The 18,148-nt window shown below is 34.7% G+C and overlaps 1 protein-coding gene across 2 annotated transcripts in view; it reads left to right on the top strand.

Moving 5' to 3' along the window:
• The window catches only part of LOC118659782 (CD2 associated protein), a 107,793-nt gene that overhangs the window by 69,891 nt on the left and 19,754 nt on the right, over positions 1-18,148 (top strand). For both annotated transcript variants that reach the window (XM_036316174.1, XM_036316175.1), the window contains exons 10-13: positions 366-402; positions 1,706-1,768; positions 12,914-13,079; positions 13,720-13,862. In XM_036316174.1, coding sequence (XP_036172067.1) covers positions 366-402; positions 1,706-1,768; positions 12,914-13,079; positions 13,720-13,862 — 409 coding nt within the window. The remainder of the gene's footprint in view (positions 1-365; positions 403-1,705; positions 1,769-12,913; positions 13,080-13,719; positions 13,863-18,148) is intronic.

The following is an 18,148-nucleotide window of genomic DNA, read 5'->3' as shown; positions in this document are numbered from 1 at the left end:
GTTTAAACAATGAGTATTTCTTTTCCTTTATCTCCTACCCCTCCCCACCCAAGTGTCAATTGCTAAACACAGTGAAATGGTACATAGAAATCTTAAACTAGGGGAGGCAGAACAGAACAGTTTTGCTCTTCAAGAATTCGTAGTTTTATCTAACACTGATAAATTTTGGTCAAGGAGGTATTCTAATAGAATAAAATTTTCTTCATGACCTTTTGTGGAGTTGTTAGGATTTTATTTTATAATTTTTAGCTGGTAGGGATTAAGGGGAGATGTTCATATAATTTTGATTTTTAATGATCAGAATTTATTTTAAGTATATTTAATATATAAGTATTGAACTGTTTTCACCATTATTATTTTAATAGAAACCAAAGAAACCACCACCTCCTGCTAAGGGTCCAGGTATGTAAGAAAACTGTTTTTTCAGTTTGCTGTTTTTATATCTTTAAATTCTAAAATGGTGAAATTTGGTGTTATGTACACCATTTATTTTCATTAGCAAAAAAAGTATGTGCTATGTATCAATTTTTAGAAATATATAGAAACTGAGTGTTCACATGCATTAATATCTGTTAGTGTTTTTCAACAGATATCAATTAATACAAGGTATGAAATAGGAATGTTGAAAATAATTTATATACTTTAGTTGTCATTTTTATTAAGAGAATTGACTAAGAACTGCTGAGAAACTTAATATATTGACCTGACAAATTATTTTTTCTGTCTTAACAGGTGAAATCCATTTTTTAATGTCTCAAACAAACGCTGATTTTTTATGTACTCTTCCTTAAGGGAGTGTGTTAGGGATTAAAGAAACTAGAAGAGTTTATTTTTTTAAAGAGTTGAATTAAACAAACCTAGAAGAATTTTCCAGAGTTTTATAATCTGGCTGTTTGTCTATGTCTGTGAATTTCAAAGCATCCAATTTCTGATGTTTATAAATACAGTACAATTTTTTCTGAAAGATTTGCTCTTTATAGAATAATGCAAGTCCTTTCCTGCTCTATAGTTTTAGCCTTGTATCTGCTGACCTAATCCCAGACCATGGAAAAAAGTTAAAAATAACTTTTATATAAGATAGTTTTGGAGGCTTTGTAGACACTAGTTAAATTGGTCCTACAAAGTTAATTAAAATCTTCTATATATATATAAAAGGCTAATATGCAAAGTGTCCCCTTGGGAATTTGACCGCTCCCTATGACATGCACTAACCACCAGGGGGAGGTGCGGAATGAAGGAAGGGCCCAGCCAGCAGCCGGAAGGCCCTGATTGGCCCTGATCGCTGGCCAGGCCAAGGGAACCTACCTGTGCACAAATTTTGTGCACCTGGCCTCTAGTTATATAAAATAAAACACTTAATTCCACAGTTGCTGTAGCAGCATTTCAAGTCTCAACAGTCAATATCAGACAGCACAGCAGTAGAATATTTCCATCACTGTAGTTAGTTCTCTAGACAGTGGTGGTGTAGAGGACATGAATACCTTCATTTGACAAAAAAACAACAACAAAAAACTCAGATTACCGAGTTATTACTTACTCATGCTAACAGTGGGAGGTTTAGCATTAAATTGAGCATAATGATTCTGCTTTATTCTTTTTGTTGACCATGTTTTCATCTGATGTTATTTTTAAATGAACCTGTACTAAAATTGTCTTTGTGCTCTAAAATGATTTTTTTAAGGTATGAACTTTGTTTTTTTCTTAGCCCCAAAGCCTGAGCCGATATCTACAGAGAAAAAGTATTTTCCTGTAAAGCCTGAAGAAAGAGGTATGCCTAATTTTTCCACTTTAAAAAAAAATAACTTTCTTTTGTTGTCTTGCCACACTGAGCCATTTATACTGACATTTAATAAATGTTTAGTATTTACTTTGCAATGTTTGGTGTTTTCTGGGAGGAATAGTTTGTCAAGATCCATAAGAAGTTAAGATTTTACCAATTTATATCCATTAAAATGTTAAACCATTTTTTTTAGTAAGGGTTTAGTATTTATTCATAGTTATTTCAAATAATGTATAAGAAAACTAAGCATAAACATTCATACTTTTATTATTTTTATAGTACCCCAGTCGAGAAACATTGTTAAAATAGGGTTATTTAAAACATGGAAGTGATTAATTATGTATTGTTCAATTTTCACTTCACTTATCATGTAAACTTGAACATTATTCAGGATACCTGTATGTATTTTGTTAAAAAACATTACTTCAACTCAGCCAGTGTGGCTCACTGGTTGAGCATCCACCTATGAACCAGGAGGTCCCAATCAGGACACATGTCCAGGTTGCAGTGCGGGGCATGCAGGAGGCAGTCGATCAATGATTCTCATCATTGATGTTTCTACCTCTCCCTCCTTCTCTGAAGTCAAAAATATATTTAAAAACAAAGAAAAAACATTACTTCATTACTTATTTTGTGTGGCTATTATTAGTTTGTAGAATATACCTCCTTTGTACAGAAAGATCTGGAATGGTTATATCTAGTAGATGAGGCTATATTTACCTGCAAAAACATGAATACTGTTTTAGAATGGTTTTGTTTCTGCTGCCTTTCTTCGTTTCTTACCTAACGTGTGACTGACCTCTCTTAACTGATTTCCCCTACTTTAGTTCCTTGTCTTGCTTATATTTTACATCTTTACAGAATTCATTTTTTTAATAGACTATTTTTTAAAAGAGGTTTTTTTAAATTTATTGATTTGAAAGAGAGAAAGAAAATTGATTTGAGAGAGAGGGAGAAAGAGAATTGATTTGTTGTTCTACTTATTTATGCATTCATTGATTGATACTTGTATGTGCCCTGACTGGGGATCAAACCTGAAACCTTGACTTTATTGGGGCAGTGCTCTAACCAACTGAACAACCCATCCAGGGCTCAAAACAGTTTTAGAGTTAAGCAAAATTGAATGGAAGGCACAGAGTTCCCATATACTAATTACCTGCACACATGTACAAACTTCCCCACTATCAACATCTGCACCAGGGTGGTCCAGTACTACATTTGTTATAATCAGTTCACCTCCATTTGCCACATCATGGTCATCCAAAGATGATAGTTTTTATTAGGGTTCACTCCTGGTGTACATTTCACGAGTTTGGACAAATGTGTAATTTGGTAAATGTACATTTATAATATCATACAAAATAGTCTCGCTGTCCTAAAATTCCTCTCTGAGAGGACTTTTCATTTCTTTCTGCTCCGAATTCCTGACAACCACTGATCTTTTCATTTTCTCCATAGTTTTACCTTTTTCAGAATGTCATATAGTTATAATCATACAGTGTGTAGCTTTTCACATTGGTTTCTTTTACTTTGTAATATGTCTTCAAAGTTCCTTCAAGTCTTTCAGAGTTTAATTGCTCATTTCTTTTTAGTGCTGATTAATATTCTATTATCTGGGGCCATTTACCTACTGAAGGGTTGTTTCCAGCTTTGGCAGTTATGAATAAAGCTTTCTTCACATCTCCATGCAGGTTTTATATATCTGTTTTCATTTCATCAGGTTAAATACCAAGGAGTGTTATTATTAGATCATATGGTAAGAGTATGTTTAGTTTTATAAGAAACCACCAAACTGTCTTCCAAAGTGTGTGTACCATTTTGCATTCCCACCAACAGTGATTGAGAGCTCCTATTGCTCAGTATCCTGTCCAGTATTTGGTATTGTTGGGAACTGATTCCAAATTATATTTTTGTTACCATCTTCTACTGTTTTCACTCATTAAATGCAACAACCAGTCTTTTCCCTGAATATGTTATGCTCCTTCATAGCTTTATCTCTTATTCAGTAATTGAGCTCTGCGTGTGTAATGCAAAGCGCTGAGGTTTGGTAAAACCTCAGGGTAATGCTTGCCAATTCCAAAGAAATAACCTGGAGAACTGGCTGTGAAAGGCATGGATTTATTAGGACTTACTGGTACATGCACACCAGGGCCATGCAGTAAAGTTTTTCCTGCTGCACCGGCTACCACTTTTGAAGTTGAGCTATTAACTCCCATCTGGCCTACAGATAGGCCACACAGGGGGCAGGCAGCCAGTACAATTGTTTTGCTGCCACCCAGACTTTCCCAACACAAGATTTTAAAGAGTAAAGAAAACAGAGAAAAACAGAGCCTACAGGGGGAGGGGGACAGCTGCTGTGTGAGATCAAAATACTAGCTGTTTTCTGATTGAGAAGCTGGCTCGTCTCCCAAGGTCTCACAGTCCACTTACTGATGGCCTTCACTATATTCCCCACAGGGTGGGAGAAGGAGGGGGAGCATGGGAAGGGGCCCATGTTCCCATTTACCATACAATATGGAAGATTTCCGTATTCCTTTTTTTTTTACATTTGAGAATTTTATTTATGATATAAAAGTAATTTATCTCCTATATGATAGGCTAATATGCAAATCGACCGAACTGTGGAACTACTGGTTGCTATGACGCACACTGACCACCAGAGGGCAGACACTCGACGCAGGAGCTGCCATCTGGTGTTCAGTGCGCTCCCATAGGGAGAGCACATCTCAGCCAGAAGCTGGGCTCACAACTGGCGAGAGCAGCAGTGGTGGTGGGAGCCTCTCCCACCTTCCCAGCAGCGCTAAGGATGTCCGACTGGCGGCTTAAGAGGAGTGGGCCTAAGCTGTCAGTTGGACATCCCCCCGAGGGCTCTTGGCCTGCAAGAGAGCGCAGAACAGGCTGAGGGGACCCCCCACACACACCTTGAGTGCCCGAATTTCCTGCACCAGGCCTCTAGTACTTAATAAAAGCATTTCTTAATCTCAGATTAGTCCTTTGTGGTATCGCTATTGTTAGGTCTGATTTTTGGATCAGTTCATTATAGTACTTGGTTATAATATCTGTCCCTCGTGAAACTCATGTACAGGTATGTAGAAGTGTATTGCTGGTTTCATCTACATTATGATATTTCTCCTATAGTCCTCTCCATCAAATAGATAGTGGTTTGTTAAAATTCAGATGCTGACTTCTCATATTTTCTGAGCTCTGTGAGTTGATCTTATAAACAAAATCAAAGATAATTGCTTTTTTTACATTTATTTCCTCAGAATCCTGGCCATGATGAAGTAGCAAAGACTGAATTTTCCCCCCTGAGTCAAACAACTAGGAAATGACAAAATGTTTGACAGTTTCAGATACTGAACAACACATAGCATAGGATTGTTATACTGAGAAATTTTCACTGAAACAAGAAAGGCAAGCCCTGAAATGATTCCCAGCTTATTGTCTAAAAGCATTTAATAAGCAACAGAAAAGAGGAAGCCAGACAGAGCTTAGTTTTTGTGCAGAGTTGAGGAGATTGGGGTTTAGGGAGGCCAAGGCAGCTACAGTGTGTGGGGCAGAGTGCCAGAATGGCTGTAACTGCACAGGAGAGAGCACTCAGAGATCCTGTGGAACTTACCATGAGGCTTTCTTTGGCTGAGTACTGAATTACACACATGTGTAAGAGAACTTGGATAGCTTGAGAAATAAGTGCTGAAAAGCATTTGGTGAAGCAATTTCTGGAACTCACAAAAATTTTGTTCTTACAAGCCATCTTGGAAAGAACTCAAGGCATTAGATAGAATTTCTAATAAAGTATCTCACCGTAGGTGCTCTGCAGCTATCTTGGAAACAAATGAAACTAATCTTAGAACAAAATTAAAAAAAAAACAACACAAAAAAACAACCTACAGGCATACCTTTTTATTATTATTATTATTATTATTATTATTATTATTGTGCTTGGCTTTATTGTGTTTCACAGATGTTGTGTTCTTTTACAAATTGAAGGCAAAATCTTTCTACCAGCAAAGATTACAACTTGCTTTATTGTGGTACTTGCTTTATTGTAGCAGTTTGGAACTGAACCCACAATATCACCAAAGAGTGTAAAATTCACAATGTCCTTTATCTGATTTAAAAAAAAATTATCAGGTATCAGGGAGGGGGAAACAGGAGAAAATAGTGACCAATAACTCAAAGAAAAATCAGTCCATTTAAGGAGACCCAAAAATGATAAGACATAATGGAAGTAACAGCAAGGACATTAAAAGAGCTATTGTAAATGTATCCCAAGTATTCCAGAAAGTGGAAGAAATTTGAACACGATGGTGTCAGAAATGGAAAATATAAAAAGACGCTCCAAATTGAACTTTGTGGATGATGAATACAATATCTGAAATGAAAACCACTGGATGGAATTACCAGGAGATTGGAGAATAGAGAAGAAAATATTAATGAATTAGAAGATAAAGCAGTAGAAACTATCTAAAATGTATAGAAAAGACTAGGGAAAAAAATGAACAGAGCATCAGTGCCCTGAGAGACAATATCAGTTGGTTTTACTTATTGATAAAATAAGTAATGGGGACAGGAAAAAATATTTGAAGAAGTAATAGTTGAAAAGATTTCAGATCTGGTGAAAACTATAATCTTATAGATCCAAGAAGCTTAATGAATGCAAAGCAGAAGAAATATAAAAGAAGCCACCTTAAGGCATATCATAATGCATTTGACTAAAGCAGTGACAGAGAGAAGAGCGGATAAAGTTGGAAAGAAAATAACTGTCAACCTTGAGTTGTCATCCAGCAAAAATACCTTTCAGGAAATGGAGGCAAAATAAAAACTTTTGCACAAAATCTGAGGAAACACATGCCCAACAAACTATATGCTACATAGAAAATGTTAAAAGTTATTTTTTGGAGAAGGAAAATGATGCTATGTAGGTGTTTGGATGTACACCAAGTAATGAGGGATGCCAGAAATGGTAAATACAGTGGGGCCTTGACTTACGAGTTTAATTCATTCCGTGACAGAGCTCGTAACTCAAGTTACTCATATGTCAAATCAATTGTGAACGAGTGAGACACGTGATGCTGGGCTGATGTTGTGGCGTTCACTGTGACGTTCGCTGCGCCAACTAGCGGTGGGGTATCTGAAGCTGGCTCGTAACCTGAATTTTAGCTCGCAACTCAAAGCAAAAAATCAGCCAAGAGACAGCTCGTATCTCGAAAAACTCGTTAGTCGGGATACTCGTAAGTCAAGGCCCCGCTGTATGTAAATAAATAGAAAAGACATTTGTTCTCTTAGTTTTAAATCTGAATACCAAAATTCCACTGAAAAGATTTTTTCTTTTTTAAGAGAGAGTAAAAGGGAGAGAGGGAGGGAGGTAGAAAAACATCTATGTGAGAGATACATTTATTGGTTGCCTCTCGCACACACCTCCACCAGTGTTGGGATTAAACCTACAACCAAAACACGTGTCCTTGACTAGGAATCGAACCTGCAGCTCATTGTTGGGCAGGCCGATGCTCTAATCACTGTGCAACACTGGTCAGGGCTTCACTGAAAAGATTTTAAAATTGATGTGTTGGTTTCAAAGTTTAAGTGCAAATATAAGAATCTAATCTAATAATAGACAAACAGGGTAATTGACCGTACCTTCGCTATGCCTCCCATTGGCTAATCAGTGAGATATGCAAATTAACCACCAACAAAGATCACGGTTAATTTGCATATGTAGGCACGAAGCGGAGCAGTGAAGGCGCTGAAGGCGGCTCCAGTTGGAGCAGTGAAGGCCTGGGTGCCAGGTGCCGGAGGAAAACCAGTGTTGGCAGCCAGGGGAAGGGAAGGCCTATCGCATGAATCTTTTCGTGCAACAGGCCTCTAGTTGTTTTATAAGTGAAACAAGACTAATGTATAACAAGGGACAAAACTCTTAATATTTTTCAAAGTTTTTATTAACTTGACATGACTTTGATAGATCTGGTGCAAGGAATAGGGAAAATGGACTAGGGGAGAGAGCCAGTTTCAATCTGATACTAAATATTGGTGCAGATTAATTTAACCCTTTTTAAATAAAAATAGGCATAAGTTAAAGTTCTATCCTTGTTCCACAGTCAATAGAGCAAGCCTTTTCAAGCCATGTCAAGTGCCACGTTAGGAGCCTTAGCTCTCTGACAGGAAATAAAGCATATTTCACCAGTACATGTGTTCATGACTTTATCTGTCATGATCCTAATTGCGCAGAAGGTATTTTTTGAAAAGCTCTGCTGTGTTGGGGAGGAGGAAAAAGAGCCACTGGAAGACATGCATCTGATCATCCTACATTTGACTTAAGTGAGGATGCTTTTTTCCTTGGGATACTTTTTCAAATCTTAAGAATGGAGTTTAAATCTTCACTGTCTACTCCTTGCCCCAAGACGCCATGTGTATCTTCTCAGATCTACTTAGCAGTTTTATGCCGCTGATTTTCTCAGAGGTACCTTGAATGCCAGCCATGCTGTGCCTCAGAAGACTGGCACTATCAGCACTTTGAGTGTAAGTTTTTCTCTTGCTTTTTGGAAAAGCTTTCCTAGACATACCTATCAGTAATTTATTTCATTTTTGGTGTACTTTCTCATCCTTGGCATGAAATATGTATGACAGGAAGGGATGAACTGATGTTTATTTTGGGGTGCCAGGCAGGGAGGTGTAGGATAGGATATAATAAAAGCTCTATCAGGCTTATAAAAATCAATTAAATGATAACCTTTAACATGTCCTCCCCAAGGCCCCAGGCACATCCACAGCAAGAACAGAATAGGCTGCTGAAGCCTCGCCTGGTTCCACATTTTAATTATTAGAGGCAGTGAATCTGCTCACTTTTCCTTGAGGAGCATTTCTTCTCTGTTTGAGAAGTTGGGGTCAGCCTTCTTATTTTTCAGTTGATTCCTAAACAGAACATAACCAGGCTCATTTAAGATCATTTATTATTAGAGGTGTCTTTTAATCTGTGACACAATCTGTAGTACATAGACATTGAGTTGAGAGCTGTGGCAGGATTCTATTGTATTTTATATTTAGCATGCTTACCAAAAAGGAAATGATACTTATCTCTAATGTTCTACAAAGGACATTTTGATATCTCTAATTTCTCTCTCCAGATTGAACCTAAAAATAATCTTGACCTCTTAAGAAGTGACAAACTATATTTATTTATAACCATACCTGAAACAGACTTAACAAATGCTAAACATATAACATAAATTCAGTCAGTTATGTATGAGGCAGCTTGCTTCTGCTAATTACTAGGAAGATTAAAAAGTTTCTTTTTCATTTTAAAAAATATTCTGACCATTGCTAGTTGAATAGTTAATAGACATTAACTACTGTATTGTGGTTATACAGAGACTTAGAAAATGAGCAGAATGTGTTGACTAGAAAAGCAAAGATGATTCTACAGAAAGAGAATATGAAAAGAATAAGAGAAAGCATAGCATATTCAGGAAATGGCTACAGGCACCTAGGAGGAGTTTTGAGGAACTAAGCTAGAAAGGTAGCTTGGTACAGTTGTCCTCAATCCTGGTCACATGTGAGAATACTTGAGTGTCTAAAAAATATGTCGATGCCTAGGTTCCTGTACAGAATTTTATAGGGTAGGGCTCAGGTATTAGCCTATATAACGTGATTCTAATCTGAAGACAAAATTGAGAACTATTTGTGTAGTTCATGATAGGCCTTTCAATGGTATGGGATATAGCATGTATTTAACTATAATAATAAAATTGTAATATGCTAATTAGACTGGACAGCTGGACGACCTTCCGGACAAGGCTGGGGCTGCGAGGGCCATGCCCCTTGCACAAATTTCGTGCATTGGGCCTCTAGTCTGTTTACATCTTGCCCTGCTCCAAAAAGGATTTAAAGTAGTGATAAGTGTTTCAGAATTTATACTATGGAAATAGTGTATTTTCCCTCAAATATGTGTATGTTATATATAACACATCAACTTAATGTGTTTGAATGCTTCCTATTGCATTTGGAAGAAATATCCAGTTTATAATATTTTTTTCTCTAAAGCAGACTTTCTTGATCACTTTAGCCTTAGCCTAGCCTTGCAAGTTTTGAGTGATCTGGCTTCTGTTGACTTTTCTAATATTTCTCATAATTTTCTTTTCTTGCTCACTGTGTGTAGTACACTCCCCCACTATATCATGTTTTTAGAATACCAGTATTTTTTTTTTTTCCCAGAGTTACATGGTATAGTACTCTTTCCCTGGAATCCTCTCTCTCTTATACTCCTTTCAGAAACTTTTTATGGCTAATTCCTTTTTATTTTTCAGGTTTCAGTTATAATATCCAGCTTATGTCACCTCCTTGAATTAGTTTTTTTAATTACTCTATCTAAAAATAGATATAACTCATTGTCATATGTCACCTATTAGTTTAGATTTATTTTGTTTTCTCACGTGACTAAACTTCGTAAAGGCACAGGTGTAGGGAGTGTGTGTGTGTGTCTAAATCTTATTTGACATTGGTTCTGTAGGTCCTTGCACAGTAGGTATATAATGCATACGGATACACAGTACAATATTTATTGTATAATTTAAACACTGGTGTGACCTGTTTAGATGTGTTTTTCTGAAACTTTGTTCTCATGCTATTTAGGTAGATGTAGTGGTGGTATAGATAAAAAAAAGTTGGACGTTTTAAAAGCAAAGAAAATAAAATACTCATTCAAACTTACTTAAACAATTGGGAAACAGTCTTAGGTAATTAGAAGTCCAGAAGTAGGGGTCATCCGACCTCCCTCACCCCAAACTCTATAATTTATGATAGACCTGGATTATCTCTTTCTCTCTTCATTCTGCCAGCCTAGTGTCTACTTTATCTTCTAAACTGGTTCCCCTTGTGTGGTTACAACAATGTTGACAGTGACAGTCAGGGCAACATGACATTTTTCTAAAGGAGATACACAAATGGCTTACAAGCACCTGACAAGATGTTCAGTGTCATTAGTCATTAGGGAAATGAAAAACAAACCACAATGAGCTACTGCTTCACATTTACTGGGATGGCTATAATATTAAAAATGGAAAATAGCAATATTAGCAAGGATGTGCTGAAATTAAACCCCTCGTATATTGCTGATACGAATATAAAATGTTTCAGTTGCTGTGAAAATTTTTGGTAGTTCCTCAAAAAGTTAAACATTAAATTACCATATGTTTCAGCCATTCCTCTTAGATATATACCAAAAAGAATTGGAAACAGGTATTCAAACAAATAGTTGTACACAAATGTTCATAGCAGCGCAGTTCACAATAGCCAAAAGGTGGAAACAACCAAATGTCCTTCAATAAGTGAACGGATTATGCTATATTCATGGATACTATTCAGTCACAAAAAGAAAAAAAATAGTGATACCTGCTATAATGCGGATGAACCTCAAAAACATTATTATGCTACATGAACTAAGCCAGACAAAAAAGTTCACATACTGTATAATTCCATGTATATATAGAATAAATAAATCTATAGAGGTAGAAGGCAGCTTGGTAGTTTCCAGGGGCTGGGTAAAGGAGGGAAAAGGGAGTAAATGATTAAGGGAACAAAGTTTTCTTTTGGGAGACGAAAGGGTTTTAGAGGTAGGTAGACATGGTGGTTGTAAAACATTGTGAATATACTAAATGGCACTGATTTGTTCACTTTAAAATGGTTAATTTTATGTAAGTTTTACCTGAATTAAAATCTAGTACACAAATACATTGCCATCATATATTAATTATATAGAGTGTCCCCAAAAATGTATATACATTTTAAAAGTTGCTAACTCACTTAATTTTCATTCCTTTCAGGGTTAAACTAATTCGAAATAATGGGTGAAGCCAGACTAAGCTTTGAACAAAAAATTTATCCTAAAGTGCCACTAGACTTTTTTTTTTATGGGGATACATAAAAGATAAAGTTTACGGTACAAAACCAGGAACAGTCGACGAATTGAGGGGGCACAAATACCAAAGGAAATGATTCTTAATGTTTATAATTCCATTGTTTTGTGTTATCAACAGAGCCTGGACCAGAATGGTTATCAGTTTGAAAACAGGCATTGACAAAAAAATTTCTGTAGATTTTTTAAAGTTTTGAAAATGGACTCTATATTAATAAACACTGACTTTATAATCATCCAAATTATATATACACTTTTTGGGACGTCCTGTATAATAAATCAGTATGCTATAGTGATTTAATCACAGATATACCAGGGGTGATGAATCTTATTTTTGATACATTTGCTTTCCATGAATATTATCTGTTAAAAGAAGAATGTATATTCAATTAATCAGTGAACTTCTATTTGCTATCCTTTAACATTTTTTCTCATATTTTTTATAAAACATCTATTTAACTGTTTTATAGAAATTTAAGTTTGGATGACCAGAGTTTTAAAGACTAAGCTATATTTCATATGATCCAAGGAAGTGTGTTACTACCATGCACTTTCGGTGATAAAATTGTTTTTCTTAACATTGTTTAAAAATGTCCTCAATATTGTTTTGTCCAACATATTTTCACATTTATTTTATAGAGTAAGTAAATTAAATGTTAATAAAATTCCTAATACCAAGGTGAGAATTACAAATACAAGCCTATAATTTTCTTACCTTTGCTTCATCAGTCTAGCATCAGTTTCTCTTAAATGTCTCTTAACATCTGATTTTTTTTTTTTTGTCATTGTGATTATTTCAAAATAATTGTTAAATGGCACTAGAATTCCTACTCATTTTCAGCTCCCTCTATTTTATTTTTACTAAGTGATCTGATGGACTTAAGTCTAGATAATCTTGTTCTCAGCTTAGAGTAAAATTACAAGTGGTTATATTTGAGTGGAATACCACTCCTAAAAGCAAAGGATGCTGAGAAGACAATAAAAAGCAGGCATTATTTGTACATCAGGGCTCATTTGGGGGCCCCCACCCCACCAAAGTAAACTTTTTTAGACATTTAGGCTTATTATAACTTTAAAACATAAAACAGTGTGCACACGCTCACTTACTAGTATGTCTCTCTTCTCTGTTTCACACTTTTCCAGCCTGGCATTAGCTTTAAGCCCTAGAAAAACCTAAACAGTTCCCGTTGTTAATAACTTATTAACTATTTTTAAATAATCAGATGAAAAATCCATGCTGGACCAGAAACCTTCTAAACCAGCTGCTCCACAAGTTCCACCCAAGAAGCCTACTCCACCCACCAAAGCCAATAATTTATTGAGATCTTCTGGAACAGTATACCCAAAGCGACCTGAGAAACCAGTTCCTCCACTACCACCTGTAGCCAGGTAAGTTTTAAGTAGTTTATTAATTTACCTGCCTTTGACATCAATGTCTTTCTACTAGTAAATCTCAAAGAAAATTTTAAAGTATTTGGTTTCCATGTTTTTCCTATATATTTTAATAATTCCTCTGTTAAATATTAACCTTATATTCATACTTATATTCAGTGACTATACTCATATTAAGCTGTTTTTACATTTCTGATTTTTAAAAAAATACATATTTTTATTGATTTCAGAGAGGAAGGAAAAGGGAGAGAGAGTTAGAAACATCAATGATGAGAGAATCACTGATCGGCTGCCTCCTGCACACACACACACACACACCACCCCACCCCCTCCCCCTCCCTGGGGATCGAGCCCGCAACCCGGGCATGTGCCCTTGACCGGAATCGAACCTGGGACCCTTCAGACTGCAGGCCGACGCTCTATCCATCGAGCCAAACCGGCTAGGGCTACATTTCTGATTTTATTAGGATTATAGTTTTAAGGTAGAAGTCAGTGTTTATGGAAATCATTTTATAGAACAGAAAGAAAACTCGGTATTATGCTATAACATCTTTAGTGCCATTAAATTAAAATGTTACAAAATAGTCATGTTTCACATACAAGTGATTTTTGCCTCTGTTTGATTTTCTCATTTCAGGATTAATGGGGAAGTGCCTGCCATTTCATCAAAATTTGAAACTGAGCCAGTATCAAAACCAAAGTTAGATTCTGAACAGTCACCACTTAGACCAAAATCAGTAGATCTAGATTCATTTACAATTAGGAGCTTTAAAGAAACAGGTAAGTTAACGTGTAGAAAGGTGGTACATTTTAAAAGTTGCCAGTATAGTTTTCAGAAACTATTTAAAATAAATTTGTATATTCAATTTGTGTGTGGATAGATACAGTGGAATTTAATTAAAATTTGTTTTAAATCTATGAAGCCAAAATAGAAAAACATAAAAGAAGATAAATAGGCAGAATATTTATGATTCACATAAACTTCCTTATTGGCCAGAGGACTGAGGTGGCTATTAAGAGTTCATCCATTTATCGTTCTGTCTCTTCAGAATAGAAAGACCACACCACCTAAGTCAGGCAGATCTGAGGATGTTTTAGTTTTAGAAGTTTAAAAAGAAAGAGGTGATGTAGACTTTAATGCCAGCACTAGATTACATTTAAGAATATTTTTATTTTCTACTTAATACCAATATACTTTTCAATTCAGACAAGTAGGCTTTTTGTGACTTACTCTCTTTCTACATATCAGCAGGCTTTACTTCTTTAGATAAATGTTGTCCATTAAGTTTCAGACTGATTTTTTCAGCCTGTTAATCATCTTTATTAGTTTCCAGTCTTTTATCCATATTAGTTCTAAAATGGAACACTTGAAACAGAGAAAGTCTTGATACAAATCAAAGGTCTCACTATTAAAGCGTTGTACACTTGTGGTAATGGTTATTGTATAGTACTTAGAATTTGTTTTTAGTTTTTATACATTTTCAAAGCACTTTCTCATATATGTTCTTATTTTATCTTTACAGTAACTGTAAGAGGCAAATACTAATTTTTCTATTTTACATCTAAACAGAGAAAGCTAAAGGTACATCAGATGTTCAAGATCACATAAACCAGAAGGGAACTTTTTAAATCCCCTTTATACTAAGCACTCTACGAAATATTTTTTTAAATTTTTAATATTTTAAATATATTTTTAGTTTCAGTGTTGATGTAAACTCAAGGTCAGTTACACTTAGGTTTTTTTTTGTCACTATATTGGAAAAAGTACTATTTATCAACTTCCAAAATTCTTCAGATGATTTTATTTGTCTTTCCTCTTTTCAGTTTGCCAATACCAAACCTCTAACCTAAACATGGCCTCTCTCAGGTTTTTAATTTAAGTGTTTTATAGATCCTTTTATCATGTATTTTGGATCCTGCCTGCTCTGGATAAAGCCATATTCATTGATAATTTCTGGAATTTGAGATGTTGGTTGTATTTTAGAGGCATTCACTCAAATATGTTCAGTATGTTTTATCTGATGAAAATTATTCATATTCACTGTTAAATAAAATAAAATTCTCTTTGTGTTTTTAAAAATACTCCTTTCTGTTGAGGTTAGTGGTGAAAATATGATTCTGTCAGTTCTTACTGTTTTCTCTTTGATGTAAAATACAGCTAGAAATGTGTTTTCAAAAGTCATAGTTGGAGAAATAAAGATTAAGTGCACAGTTTTAACTCTAGAAATAAAAACTCCATGGACATTACCTTTTTAATTTCCACAATTATCTTCAGTTTTTATCAGAAGTCTTAAATTTTAATGAGTCATTTTGGGAGCTGAAGAAGTAATATTTAGAGCTTCTATATTCTGTATTTTTCTGTTACTTTGTATCATTCTTGCATATTTTTCATCATTTGGTTGTCTCAAGGTCATGAAAATTACAAAATAAAAATTTTTTAAATAAATAATCATTTTTAGTTTTCCAAACTTTTTCTATATACGATCACCAGTAAATTTTATTTCCTTTGCTACATTTCTAATAAAAATGATGTGTAACAGTGTGAAAGTATTGGTGGTTGAAAAGTTCTACTTTTTGCCTTGTTTTTGGTCCCAATTCTTATCTTACATCCATAGCTATTATTCAGTCTTCATTAAAAACCAAAAAGGCTTTGTGGAACAGGGTTTTGAAATTTTCTGATTTCTTTCTTTATCAAATGAATAAGAGAGTAACTTAAAGATGCTGAGACTTATATATGGTCAAGAAACTAACAGCTGACTTTCAAGCTGCTGTCCTTTATTCTTTCAGGAATAAAGCTATCAGTCTGCCCCAGGTGTACCACACTTATACCCTGTAAAGTTCAGAAAATGTAAATTTTGGAAATTGAGCTCTTTTTAAGTAGCAAATATTTACTAAGTAAGAAGTGTTTTCTCTTCAGTACTGTTTTAGGCATAAGTAGTGTGTCAACGTGAAAGACATAGCTGCTGACAGTAGCTTATGTCTCAGACCATAACTCAGGTTATTCCTTATTTTCTTTTTATTAAAATATCAGATGATCTTAGTATGTGTAGTAGAAAGGTGTTTTACCTCTTCTTCAGAAACTGTGTTCTACATCAAATACAGCCTCAAATTTGGCTTATTTTAAATTATATTTTTGACTCAGGTTTTACATTTTTTAAACAGCATATCAGCTAGACCTTTAACACATTTCGTACCGCTCAGGAGTTTTCTCATGTTTCGCGCGCCATCTGTTAAGGACCGTTCACGAGTGTTCTCGTTTTTCACGCCCATGGAAAAAGGAGTGAATCTAGATACTTATGTAAGTTTTGTTTGGTCCCTCTTCATAGAGGAAAATGTTTTACGCAGTACCATACGTTAAAAAAGTACTAGGATCTTTAATTGTTTAATTGTTTTTGTAAATAAAAATGTTATAATTATTGAAAAACAACACCTAAAGTGCATTATGATGATTTAAATAACGTGCAGTTTGCCCAAAAACGTGCGGTCCCTGGCGTATGTCTTAGAGATTTCTATGCGGTACGCAATGTGTTAACAAGTTTCTTAGAGTTTCATTATGATGTAAAGTAGTAAATAATTTCAAGTGAAATGAAGAGTAGAAAGTACACTGTCCTTGCTATTAAAAAATGTGGGTTGTAAATTATTAGCTGGTGGTCATTATTGGCATGTTTCTTCTATTAATCTATTTTCTTGCTTAAGTAACAATTGAACAGCCCAAAATTTCTATGATACTTATTAGAATGCCTGGCATGGAAGTTGGTATAAAGTTATTTCCTTTCTGCTCCCCCCTCCATTGTTAATCCCATCTCGTTCTGTTTCTGCTCCTATCTAGGAAGGATGTAAATTCCTGATCCTCCTCTCAGATAGGATTTTCCTGTATATAAAGGCATATAAAACACATGTATGTATATGAGTACAGACTCTGACTTTTGTACATATAAGAAAAACATTCCTAGAACAGTCAATTTGGTTTTATTTTTCTTTTGAAAAGTTTATAAATATCCTCTTATATTACAAGTTGTAGAGCTGTTACAACCATGTTAATATTGCTTTTTCAAACACTTCATAAAAAATTGGTTAGGATAATCTCGCTGCCACTACTGGTTAATTATAAACTTTATGTGGTCTAAATAGTTAATTTTCCAGACAGTTTACAATTAGTTTTAAAATAGAAAATTTAGTGGTAATGTAATTATGTCAAAAGCACAGATGATGAAGTATTCTTAGAGTGTAGCATATTTCCTTTTGTTGTTGTTAATCCGCATCTGACGATATTTTTTTTCATTGATTTTTCCATAGACTGGAAGAGAGGGAGAGGGGGAGAGAGAGATTGGTTGCCTCCTCCACATGCCCCAACTGGGGCTGGGGATCGAAACTGCAACCCTTTTGTATGCAGGGCCACTCTCTAACCACTGAGATACACGGGCCATGGTGTATTTTATCTTTTTAAATTGTTTTTCTGTGGTAAATTCTTCTTGGGTTAAAATTTGTATTTTCTAATAATTTCCTCGATGTCATTCTAGAGAGTTATTATATTAATGAATTTTCACTTACATATATATGAGATTTCAAGTGTTATAGTAAGTTGCATTTTTATACTGAAATATTTTAAAAGAATAATATAGTTTTTATTAGATCATAGAATTAAAATTTTCTCATATTTACTATATGCTGAAGACTAAAACTTGATCAAAAGGTAGTTTAATTTTAGTAACAGCTATACTAGTATTGAGTTGTTAATATATTGATTTATTACTCTGACCACTAATTTTAGTATTAAAACATCCTTTTGGAAACTGTCTTAGTGTTCAGTGAGTAATAAAAAAATGCTTGTTTAAAAAATATCTATTGAAATTTATACCCATCATAATTTTCCCTTTGAAAAATGAAAGAAAAAATCTAAAATCCAGGACACATCTTATGTAAATTTAGATTATTTGTAATAGGTATATGCTAAACATTGAACTGCTTCTATTCGTTCTACAACTGTTCCTTTTTCCTGCTTTGTAAAATAATTTTTTTGGTTTAGTCTTTTTCCTAGACATTTCTATCCTTGACTTTTCTTTCCA

The sequence above is a fragment of the Myotis myotis genome, unplaced genomic scaffold (assembly GCF_014108235.1).
Source record: "Myotis myotis isolate mMyoMyo1 unplaced genomic scaffold, mMyoMyo1.p scaffold_m19_p_7, whole genome shotgun sequence".
Classification (NCBI taxonomy): Eukaryota; Metazoa; Chordata; class Mammalia; order Chiroptera; family Vespertilionidae; genus Myotis; species Myotis myotis.
The sequence above is the reverse complement of the archived record's forward strand: the minus strand, read 5'-3'. Positions and strand labels throughout refer to the sequence as shown.